The sequence below is a fragment of the Sinohyriopsis cumingii genome, chromosome 5, assembly GCF_028554795.1.
Source record: "Sinohyriopsis cumingii isolate HCF-2022 chromosome 5, ASM2855479v2, whole genome shotgun sequence".
Taxonomy (NCBI): domain Eukaryota; kingdom Metazoa; phylum Mollusca; class Bivalvia; order Unionida; family Unionidae; genus Sinohyriopsis; species Sinohyriopsis cumingii.
Window position 1 is genome coordinate 128,184,680 of NC_142965.1, and position 12,085 is coordinate 128,196,764.

The 12,085-nt window shown below is 32.4% G+C and overlaps 1 protein-coding gene across 1 annotated transcript in view; it reads right to left on the minus strand.

Annotated features, from left to right (window-relative positions):
• Positions 1-717: 717 nt before the first annotated feature.
• LOC149800206 (uncharacterized) overlaps positions 718-12,085 on the minus strand; it is a 35,353-nt gene continuing 23,985 nt past the window's right edge. Inside the window, exons 7-10 of the mRNA XM_089959776.1 lie at positions 9,834-9,989; positions 7,412-7,441; positions 5,699-5,728; positions 718-4,970 (exon numbers count right to left, since the gene is read on the minus strand). Of these exons, the coding sequence (XP_089815902.1) occupies positions 3,655-4,970; positions 5,699-5,728; positions 7,412-7,441; positions 9,834-9,989 (1,532 nt within the window). The 3' untranslated portion in view covers positions 718-3,654. The remainder of the gene's footprint in view (positions 4,971-5,698; positions 5,729-7,411; positions 7,442-9,833; positions 9,990-12,085) is intronic.

A 12,085-nucleotide genomic window follows, 5' to 3' on the forward strand; every position in this document is an offset into this window, starting at 1 on the left:
AAGTATTACCATATTTGCCCCTCTCATGTCAACTGCATGCACTCCATCATATATTATTTCTCAGGATGATTAGGCCCAGTAATTATGCTAATGAAAGGACTAATGTGCAGGTCATTCATGACAGCACATATCGCATGCAGACTTTATACGATCTGCATAACAATTTACCACAATGATGACAAGAGCACATATGAATCCCCAAAAAAGTACCGTTCAAGGTTATGCCATAATACATGAAGAATATTTTGGATTATCAGGAGTCTCAAAAAAAACTGGGGTCCGCATGTATCGTATAAATCTCTACTAAGCTCTTCTGTGTATTATAGCAAAAATGAACTAACATGTAACAAATTTCTTGTTGACATAAACTCTTTCAAGCCTATTTAAGTAGGCAATAACATCGTTCTCGACCTGTACATAAAGGTGACATATCTGTTAATGTAAAATTTGTGTTTCCTTTAAAGATAGATGATATCAACCTGCACTGAATGTAATGACGAATTATGCCCATTATTGTAGCAGCTACCGATTGTTTTATGACGGAAACTGAGATTAACGACTGTACCGGATTCAGGAAAATTCAGTTTTAGCTTCATTTTGAAATGGCAGAAATTTCATTTTTAACTCGAAATGGAAAGGTATAGCCCTTGTCTTTCTCTAAAAGAAAGATGATGACATGGAGGAAACATAAAGTTACAAATAATGTAAAGTATGACAAAGCATGAAAATAGTTTATTGAAAATGATATAGTGCATAGAAAGATAACATTTATTTTTTAATAGTAAATGTGTGAGTAGTATGTTAAAGGAAATAATATAGATGACACCATACAAGTTCCATCTACTACAGTTGTAGAGTACTGTGCTTTAGACTGTAATTAAATGTGTAAATTTATTTTAAATCCAGTATCAAAAAATGATTCTTTTATATCATTCTCACTGCGTTATATTAATCTCTCCACTGATAAAACACATTTTCACAACATTCCTTTAAAAATATTTTAAAGCATTGTAGTAGTACAATTCCATGTAGAGAAGCATACTAACCAACATAAACCGTCATCAAAAACATTACTAGCTTTTGCTTTAATTTTCTCAGCAATGATCCTATATGTACAGAATGCATATTACAACAATGAGATTTCAATGAGTACAACAGGGAATTCTTAGAACAAGGTATCCATTTATGTACAAGCATGTTCAGGTAAGTACAGAAAATGTTTTTTCTCATTATACTTTTATCAGTAGATACATTTCTGTTCACAATATAAAACAAATAAAACAGCCTTTTTTCACAAATTCTTTACCACAGTTAGTGACTATAACATATATTCCTTTTCCAAACCTTAGCACTTGAAACGTTTTTACATTAAGTCATTTCAACCCTGCTATGTGATGCCTTTAATACACTGAACTCCTAAATGTCCAGATATACCACACTGTATTAGCATAGTTCAGTCTTTCTTCATTGATGATGTCGAACTAGATTGTGTATTGGACGGATAAAAAGTTATTCAAGATCTAGAAGCATTGATGTCCATTTAGGCATCATCACATCAAAACGGCTTAATTTACTTCACTGCCTGTATACATTTACAAAACTGGAAACCCAGTAAATGAACACCAGTGATGCCGGATATATCCATTCTAATGAAATTATATGTTTTACATGTCTTTTTAATATAAATGCTTAGTGAGAGCTTTTAAAATAAAGTGTGGATTATTTTCAGATCGAATCGATAGATAAATGTCAAAATCGGCATGAATTGTTTTCACTGCGTACATGAAGCAAATATACTGATAAAGTTGATAAACATTTATGTGAACTACATCATTTACTTTTGATAAACATTTATGTGAACTACGTCATTTACTTTTGACAAGCATGTTCTTGTAAAGAACCTTTAAAGATAATATTTTATTTGAAAGAAATACTGTTTCAAATGTGTCGGCCACTGTAGGTTCTAACTGTCACTGTGGATGCCACAAAACATTATGAGCGTATTAGGTAGTTAGTCCGTTTTCATTATTGATTGTTCGTAATGGATATGTGTTTAGAACTAAGGGGCAAATATAAACCTAAATTGTCACTATATTCAGAAAAGACCTGTGATAATACAAAGTAAAAGACACACAGCAAATAAAACAATCGCAATATACAGCATGCAAATTGTCAATGGTTTACATAAAAACATCTTTCAACCTAAGCTTGATGTGAACATCGGTAGAAAACTTGAACAATTTGATTAAACATAATCATGTTTGTTTATTACAGGCTGTTATTACATGTTGGTCGTGACACATTTATAATGTTTGTAATAGCTGCAGCTTTAATGGTACTTAAAGCCTGGCGATACTAGTACTCACTTTATATATATAAAATGGACGAATAGGCAAATTTTATACGAATAAAATGATCCAACCATACGACGGTATCTGCCGAGTACAGTCGTTGTGAGGTGAACTCTGACAGACTATTCATTAATTGGCTGAATACTAATTAATCTGAGTTCAGCAATAGGTCCTTGTAAGTTCATTGTTTCATGCGGGTTAGATAACAGAGCTACGCTTGCCTGGTCAACCTTGCTGTATGCGTAAGATGTAATTCCGTTTTGTTTTAACCTGCCTTTTCACAAAATCTCCCAAATATTTTAAACATTTACTTCACATCATCATGACGTAATAATATAGTTTTAATGGGGCACTGGTATTTTTCCAGGTGAATGAAAATTATGTGCCAGTTACTTCAGCCTGTGTTTCCTCAAATCATAACTATGTTTCCCCTTACCTTTCCTAATATTTTCTGCTGTATATACAAAAATGTCGAACAATTACTTGGTACTGTTCAAGCAGCCACTGATAACAAAGGACTGTGCCGTGTTAGTAATATCTCCAGAAAATGTGGGTACACACCAATAAAATTAATTAGCCATAGATTGGAGATGATGGAAACCACTGGTGGAAGCCGCACTCCTTTTCATGAAAGATTTAATTCAACGATATGTAAATATGAACAGGGAAATTCCAATTAAGGGTATATACATATTGTTCTATCTTGATGCATTCGGGACCTAAAATATGATTCAACTGAAATTGGTTTACATTCTAAGCAACTTTAATATCTCTCGTTGGATGGCACCGTGCTAAGCATATACAGAATGCAATAAATGACATTATCTGTGCTAATAACTGAAGGTACATTTACTATATTGAACCTTAATTTCTGCAACTCTGAAAAAACTCTCGGTGGAATAAATGAGTGTCTGCCATGGATGCGGTAGATCTTATTGATATAACTAACATTGTCAAAGCTAAGTTAAAAATCCAAAACACACACATATTCTACAACTCTGCCAACTTGCATGTGATATTCCATTAACTTAAATTCCTCAATGTTTATAATCATGCGATATAATATAGCTCCCAAACCATATAGACCTTTTATTTATACAATATGACACGTTTTATTATAGGTTTTACATTAATTAGGAAATCATTGTAAATGGACATTTTTTGATCAACTTCACCATTTAATGTTGCATTTTTCAATGACAGCTATGCATCCAATCAAGCACTCTTTCTTCTAGAACTTTTGGTGCAATTCAAAATAAAGGCTAGTACAGAAACAAACATATGCCATGTCAGTTTAGTCATTTTATTTACTGGATACGCATCTCAGAAACTCGATACAATCTGCCAGTGATTGGGCTTTTGTTTCGGCACGCTGTCGTTTTTCTCCCTTTAGGGTACTGATATATATGGCAGCTAGGAACGCCACCATCAATTTGTGACGAAAAGAAAAGTTGTGAAAGCCACCTTCGTCAGATTCGGCAACAGACACCAGGTTGATGTCCTTACAAAATAATATTATAGATTGATGATTGGCTTCATCGGGAAAGTTTTGTTTACTAAATATATCTTTAAAATCCTGTTCACGAACCATGATTGCATCTCTGTTCTGTTTCAGTATCCTAAAAGCTATCTGTCCTAAACAATGTACAATTTTTCCGTAGTAAATTATGGATAATTTACTTCTGAATACCATGTTTTTATCAAAATCGAACCTGAAAGCATTCGATGCAACTGAAATTGTTTTTCCTTTCATTTGATTTTCTAAGAAATTAAGCAAAAACTCTGCTCTTGTTGGCGGTAGGATGTAGTACATATTCCACATTTTCATGAGAAAAGGGAAGAAGACTGGGTCGGTCGCAAATTCTTCTAGCTTATTTGCTTTGATTGATGTGAAAAACTCATCAATGATGCCCTGTGGAAACCCATTGGATTTAAGGATCTTTTGTGCACGCTTTTCCATTTCGTTTTCATCGAGGCCTTTTACATGAACTACCCGGTGAACTGAGGTTTCTTGATAGGTCCTACTCCATATCTGGGGTGTCGATGTGACGATCACTACTGCTTGTTTTAGACCCTCATCAGACAAAATATTCTTTACATTGGAAGGATCTCCAAGATATTCATCAAGACCCTGAATGATAATGATCGTCTTGTAACTCTTAACGTATTCCTTAACGTCAATTTCCAATTGCTCAATTAATGAAATATGTTGGTCTTTAAGTAAATCGTTCAAGTCCGAAAAATTCTGAACTTTTCTTAAAGATATATTAAAAAGAAGCTTATACTCTTTTAGAAATGACATATTATCATTATCATAATTGTTAGATGCAGAACGTTGATTCAGATCCATAATGTTTTGACCATGCACCTTACACCACTCGTGTGTAAGTGTATTACACCAAGTCTTTTTCCCGCAGCCCACCTCTCCCTGAATAAGAATCCTATTCAGAGGTTGTTCATTTCTACTTAATACCTTGCTGTATATACTGATATCAAAATCAGGCTCCTGTGTAAATCCATCAAAGATGGCAGTTTGTAGCTTTAAATCACTCTCAGTCGCTTGCAGGTGTGGTTGTTTTTGGTAAAAATAAGCCAGCTCTTTGGTCAAGGATTTCACGTCTACAAATATTCAAAAAGCAAAATATACCATAGCAAATGCTGCATAAAATACTAAGCAAAATGTACTTTAAAAATGCTCCTCCATGCTGTATCAATTATAAAATGATTTAACATTTCATTGGTTGGAAGAAAAAGTAAACACTGCGGGTTAGAAGATTAGTATCTTCAGCCACCCTGAAAATTCATTTCCTACAGGTCACCAACCGGAAACAAAAAGGGAAATGAAATGGAGACTTTGCCAGAGGTCTAACTAGTTGTTTGCCCTCTTTAGATAACACAAAAGCTAAAGGAAAAGAGCCACAGGTTTAGCCACAAAATAAAATCAATAAATGTTGGGAACATTTTCTCTTCTTCGTCATCTTTTTTCAAGAAAGGACTTGCATTATTCTTTGAACCCAGACAATTTAGAAGAGGCATGAATAAATAAAATTCGTAAATGTAATGTTTTAAGCCGAAAGCATAGTCTTTTGATTGGACAGAAGCTATATATGTGCTCTCCTGTAGATACTTGATCTTAAACTTTCGATAGTCAATGGTAAATTTAATTTGTCATGACAAGTCATGAAAACCAAACTGTGCTACAAATTTTGAACTTGTCTAAGATATATATATATATATATATATATATATATATATATATAAATATAGATAGATAGATAGATAGGCACTTATTTAGTTTTGATATAAAGTGATAAAAATGTTACAAGTGGAAATAAATAAATGCTCACCTAGAGCAGTCTTTAGCTGGCTGATGCGTTCTATCAGGAAATAGAAAGTAGATAGGTATAATGGCAATAATACATGGTAATCTGTTGTACGGAAATAGTACAACTTACAAAATGTATTTCACCGCTTGTAAATAGAGTTTCATCTCTTGTAGTGAGCATAATTTAATTTTAAATGGTTTTTCACTCTTACAAATGGCAAAAAACTACAACAACACATGTACATGTTAAAATATACAGGTAAAGATATCCCCCAATCGCTACAATCTCCCCATCTGATGGTATTAAAAGGGCTTTACCCGTATTCTGTTAACTGGAATTTTGTAGTCACTCTGCAAAATATGAGTTAACCACTATTTACAAGTTGTCAGACCCAGTCATGTAACCATTTCAACGTACATAAGTTGTTTAAAAAGATGAGTGCTGTTCATGAAAAAGCTTTAGACAGACCCTATATGAAAAGAAAACATCATAATTTCTAAATGGTTTTAGATGTCCTTAATGGGGCGGTTATGGGAAACTAATTTGACTAGAAGACAAGGCTAGAGTAAGGTTATGGGCAACTAATTTGACTAGAAGACAAGGTTAGAGTAAGGTTATGGGCAACTAATTTAACTAGAAGACAAAAGTAGAGTTAGGTTATGGGCAACTAATTTTACTAGAAGACAAGGATAGAGTAAGGTTATGGGCAACTAATTTAACTAGAAGACAAAAGTAGAGTTAGGTTATGGGCAACTAATTTTACTAGAAGACAAGGGTAGAGTAAGGTTATGGGCAACTAATTTAACTAGAAGTCAAGGGTAGAGTAAGGTTATGGGCAACTAGTTTGACTAGAAGACAAGGGTAGAGTAAGGGTATGTTGTGATAAGGTCAATGTGGAGTTCATGCCTGAACCAGCAGAATGTATCTTCTACCACTGATCAGAAAATAGAAATGGCTAGAAAAAAAGCACGGCAAAAATGTTATTAGCTAAAAGACCAATGGATACCGTTTTGGTTAATAGTCATATGGAAATGAGTGTTTTATTATTAATGAAAGTATAGAATTTTGATTATTTTGTATATTTGTTATAAAACATGTATCAACTCTTAGATGAAAGAGACATCAAAAACTGAAACACTCTGTTAAATTGAATTTAATGATATATGATGATGATGCACTGTTTTGGTCAGAACCATTGTAAATTATGATGTACAGAAACAGGCGTATATAGCTTTTGGGTAACATGATATATATATATATATATATATATATATATATATATGTTTGCTGATAAGATATAACCGTTTGAAAGCTTACAACGTATTTTATAAGAAAAGAAACAAATGTAGAAATTGGGTAAAAGGATTAAGGAAAGAAATGCTTTAAAACATTACTAAATATTGGATGATTTTCCAAGGATATCCAGTGTTAATACTTTAAAATATAAAATCATAAAAATAACAAAGAGCAATGTTCTCTAGAAAATACTGTGCTGTAATTAAGGTAGATGAAACAAATACGACTGTGCAATACAAATGCAAGAAGTCAATACCATGCAGCAGAGTATTTTTCATGGTGTATACTAACAAATGTATGCTGTTAATTCATGTATTATGTGAAAAGGATGGACATGCAGGGACAAATCAAGTAATCCTTTTTAAATCTATTGGTTCTCATGCATTGATGATATGATAGATAATTTAACTGATGCAATGATAAGAAACATTTACTCACTGCGAACACTGTAATCCATCTTTAAGAAGGCTATTGGAAAATAAAACATAAGCAATTATAATATCTTCCAGTGACGATTAGAGACAATTCTAATCATGCATCTATCATCATCAATTAATGATCCTGTCAACAATTAAACAATCATACAACAGTTAAAGACAATTCTAATCATGCATCTATCATCATCAGTTAATGGTCCTGCCAACAATAAAACAACCATGTATCACTTAGACACAATTCTAATCATGCATCTATCATCATCAATTAATGGTCCTGCCAACAATAAAACAACCATGTAACACTTAAAGACAATTCTAATCATGCATCTATCATCATCAATTAATGGTCCTGCCAACAATAAAACAACCACGTAACACTTAGAGACAATTCTAATCATGCATTCTATCATCATCAATTAATGGTCCTGCCAACAATAAAACAACCACGTAACACTTAGCGACAATTCTAATGCATCTATCACCATCAATTAATGGTCTTGTAAACAATTAAACAAACATATAACACTTAGAGACAATTCTATTCATGCATCTATCATCATCAATTAATGGTCCTGCCAACAATTAAACAACCATGTAACATTTTAAGACAATTCTATTCAAGCATCTATCATCATCAATTAATGGTCCTGTAAACAATTAAACATATAACACTTAGAGACAATTCTAATCATGCATCTATCATGATCAATTAATGGTCCTGTCAACAATTAAACAACCTTGTAACACTTAGAGACAATTCTAATCATGCATCTATCATGATCAATTAATGGTCCTGTCAACAATTAAACAAACATATAACACTTAGAGACAATTCTATTCATGCATCTATCATCATCAATTAATGGTCCTGCCAACAATTAAACAACCATGTAACACTTAGAGACAATTCTAATCATGCATCTATCACATGCATCTATCATCATCAATTAATGGTCCTGTCAACAATTAAACAAACATATAACACTTAGAGACAATTCTAATCATGCATCTATCATCATCAATTAATGGTCCTACCAACAATTAAACAACCATGTAACACTTAGAGACAATTCTAATTATGCATCTATCATCATCAATTAATGGTCCTGCCAACAATTAAACAACCATGTAACACTTAGAGACAATTTTAATCATGCATCTTTCATCATCAATTAATGGTCCTGCCAACAATAAAAAACCATGTAACACTTAGAGACAATTTTAATCATGCATCTATCATCATCAATTAATGGTCCTGTCAACAATTAAACAAACATATAACTCTTAGAGACAATTTTAGTCAACAAATAAACATCCATATAACAATTAGAGATAATTCAAATCAACAATTAAACATGCATATTAGATTTTGCCTAATTCTAATCAACAATTAGACATGCATATAAGACCTTGCCTAATTATAATCAACAATTAAACATGCATATAAGATTTTGCCTAATTCTAATCAACAATTAAACATGCATATTAGATTTTGCCTAATTCTAATCAACAATTAAACATGCATATTAGATTTTGCCTAATTCTAATCAACAATTAAACATGCATATAAGACCTTGCCTAATTATAATCAACAATTAAACATGCATATAAGATTTTGCCTAATTCTAATCAACAATTAAACATGCATATAAGATTTTGCCTAATTCTAATCAACAATTAAACATGCATATAAGACCTTGCCTAATTCTAATCAACAATTAAACATGCATATAAGATTTTGCCTAATTCTAATCAACAATTAAACATGCATATTAGATTTTGCCTAATTCTAATCAACAATTAAACATGCATATTAGATTTTGCCTAATTCTAATCAACAATTAAACATGCATATAAGATTTTGCCTAATTCTAATCAACAATTAAACATGCATATAAGATTTTGCCTAATTCTAATCAACAATTAAACATGCATATAAGATTTTGCCTAATTCTAATCAACAATTAAACATGCATATAAGATTTTGCCTAATTCTAATCAACAATTAAACATGCATATTAGATTTTGCCTAATTCTAATCAACAATTAAACATGCATATAAGATTTTGCCTAATTCTAATCAACAATTAAACATGCTTATAAGATTTTGCCTAACTCTAGTCAACAATTAAGCATGCATATAATGCCTCGAGACAATTCTAATCAACAAACATGTATATGACACTTTGTTCCTTTTAAAATAGTGCTATTAATAAATGGCCGACATTTGCTATATTGTATTACTTCTAGCTCTCGAAAGGATTAAAATTATTAGATGTAAATATGCAAAGATTGATTTTCAATATTTGAAATGTTAGTAAAAGCTCTCATCATATGAAAATTCAATATAAACTATTTTCTTTATATTTATAGAATCAAATATATGGAAAATAAAGAGAAAATGCAATAAATGGCACACTTACGTTCTGCTTCTTTCACCTTAGCTTTGCTTTTCTGTAACTTTCTATGGAAGACAATTACCATGACAATGGCTGCCATGACTACTATGGTTATTGCCAATGCTATGCCTATCCATGCTCCTGCTGGAAGTGAAGTCTTTATTTCTTTTGTTTGCGGTGCTGAAAAAATATTTGCAACCATTATATAAGTGTAGCAAGTCTTACTTTAGATTTTGTCAAACAAAGCACGATGGTCCATTAATATAAATCAAAGCAGAAATTTCTTGAAAATGACCAATATAATCATCCTCATCTCATTCAACACTGCTTTAATAGTATGAACCAGTAGATTTTAATTCCAATCAATTAATGTCATCACTGTAAGTTAATATGTTAAAACTTCAGGATAGTGGACAAAATATATGGAAGTTCTGATTTTTTTAAAATTAAAATTAAACGGCCAAAGCAATAGATCATAAAAATTTAAAGTTTAAAATGTTATACATGCACATTGGTCTAGTGACCAACTTTGTTGGATCACTATTTACCCGAAGAAAAATGTATGCATTTAATAATGCGATTCAGTAAATGATTTACTATTAGATTGGTGGCTGGATTGTGTTATTGTTCATTGGAATGTGTGCAATGCAATATTCAACTGAAAGGATAGGTCAAACTGAACAATGATGTGCTTAATGTGTAAGAAAAATGACTTCAGATGTTATATATATATATATATATATATATATATATATATATATATATATATATATATATATTTGCATTGCGCCAAAACGTTACTAAGATTATATTTTGTCATTTGAAATGAATTGCACCTGCTTGCGAGTTGAATATTTTTTTAAATAAATATAATCTTGCCAAATATACAGCAGCCAGATACCAGAATAGATTGATTGATTGATTGATTGTTTATTTTTTAACGGCGCATCAGCACTTTTAGGCTATTTAGCGCCAAACAAAGTGTTATTTGTATAATCTTTTAAAACTTATAAAAGGTCCTATATCGACCAGCGATATAAAAGAACAAATGGTTGAAATTAAAAACGGTAAGATGGTAACGGTGCAAAATAAAGCTTCCCGATCAACGGGAGATGTAAAAAAGATGAATAGGTATTAAAATGGGACGGTATATATATTGCATAAAACTGCACAAGGTGATAGCATAAAAGTCAGAGTTTAGAGTAAATATTTACGGCTTTCAAGAACTCGATAATACGAGTGATATTTATATTATCAAAAAGTTCTTTCATGTCATGCACAACGTAATAACGATCGCGCGTAGGTTGTAGGTCAAAGCACTCTATCATAAAGTGCTTGACAGTGAATGGTTCATTGCAAGAAACGCACTCTGGTGGGTCTTCACCTTTTAGTATGTGGGTGTGGGTGATATAAGTATGACCAATTCGGATTCTTGCAATGACTACCTCCTCCCTACGAATGGTTCTGTAGGAAGGAGTCCATTCTCCTAGAGTTGGCTTGATTGCATGAAGTTTGTTATTTACAGCATCATTCCATGATGCCTGCCACTTCTGACGTAAGAACTTTCTGATACAAGGTTTAAAATCAGTATATGGTATTTTAAAATCAGATGGTTCTTGAGAAAGAGCCATTTTAGCAGCGCGATCTGCTTTTTCGTTACCTTTAATACCAATGTGGCTAGGTAACCAACAGTATATTATATTGTGGGAGACACTCAGCTCGGTATTTTTTACGAGTATGTTTTTCAATAATGGGTTCTCCAGTTTTCTATTGTGTAGCGACTGGAGTACTGATAGAGAGTCGGAGAAGATGATACTGTTTAAAATACGGTTCTTTTCTATATGTTGCAGAGCAAGGTCTATTGCTCTGATTTCGGCTGTAAAAATTGATGCTCCATTTGGTAAGCGAACTTGCGTTGTGTGATTTCCACAAACAAAGGCTGCAGCAGCCTTTTCCTCATCCTTTGATCCATCAGTGTAAATTCTGGTGTAGTTTTTAAATTCGGTGAGAAGTTCATGGTAAGAGTTGTGGAAGATAGAAGGGTTTGTTTCAGATTTTTTTCCATCGTGTAGCGTAAAACGTACTTTTGGTTGTTTAATTAGCCAGGGTGGTGTTTCAGAGATGGATGTTTTCTGAATTTTAGAAAGATCTATATTTGTAGTGTCAAGGCTGGATGATATTCTAATGCCAAAGGAAGGTATGGCGTTTGGTTTATTTTCGTATAAAGTTTTGTATTTGGGTTGAAAAACAGCCGAAAAAGCAGGATTCAGAGGGTT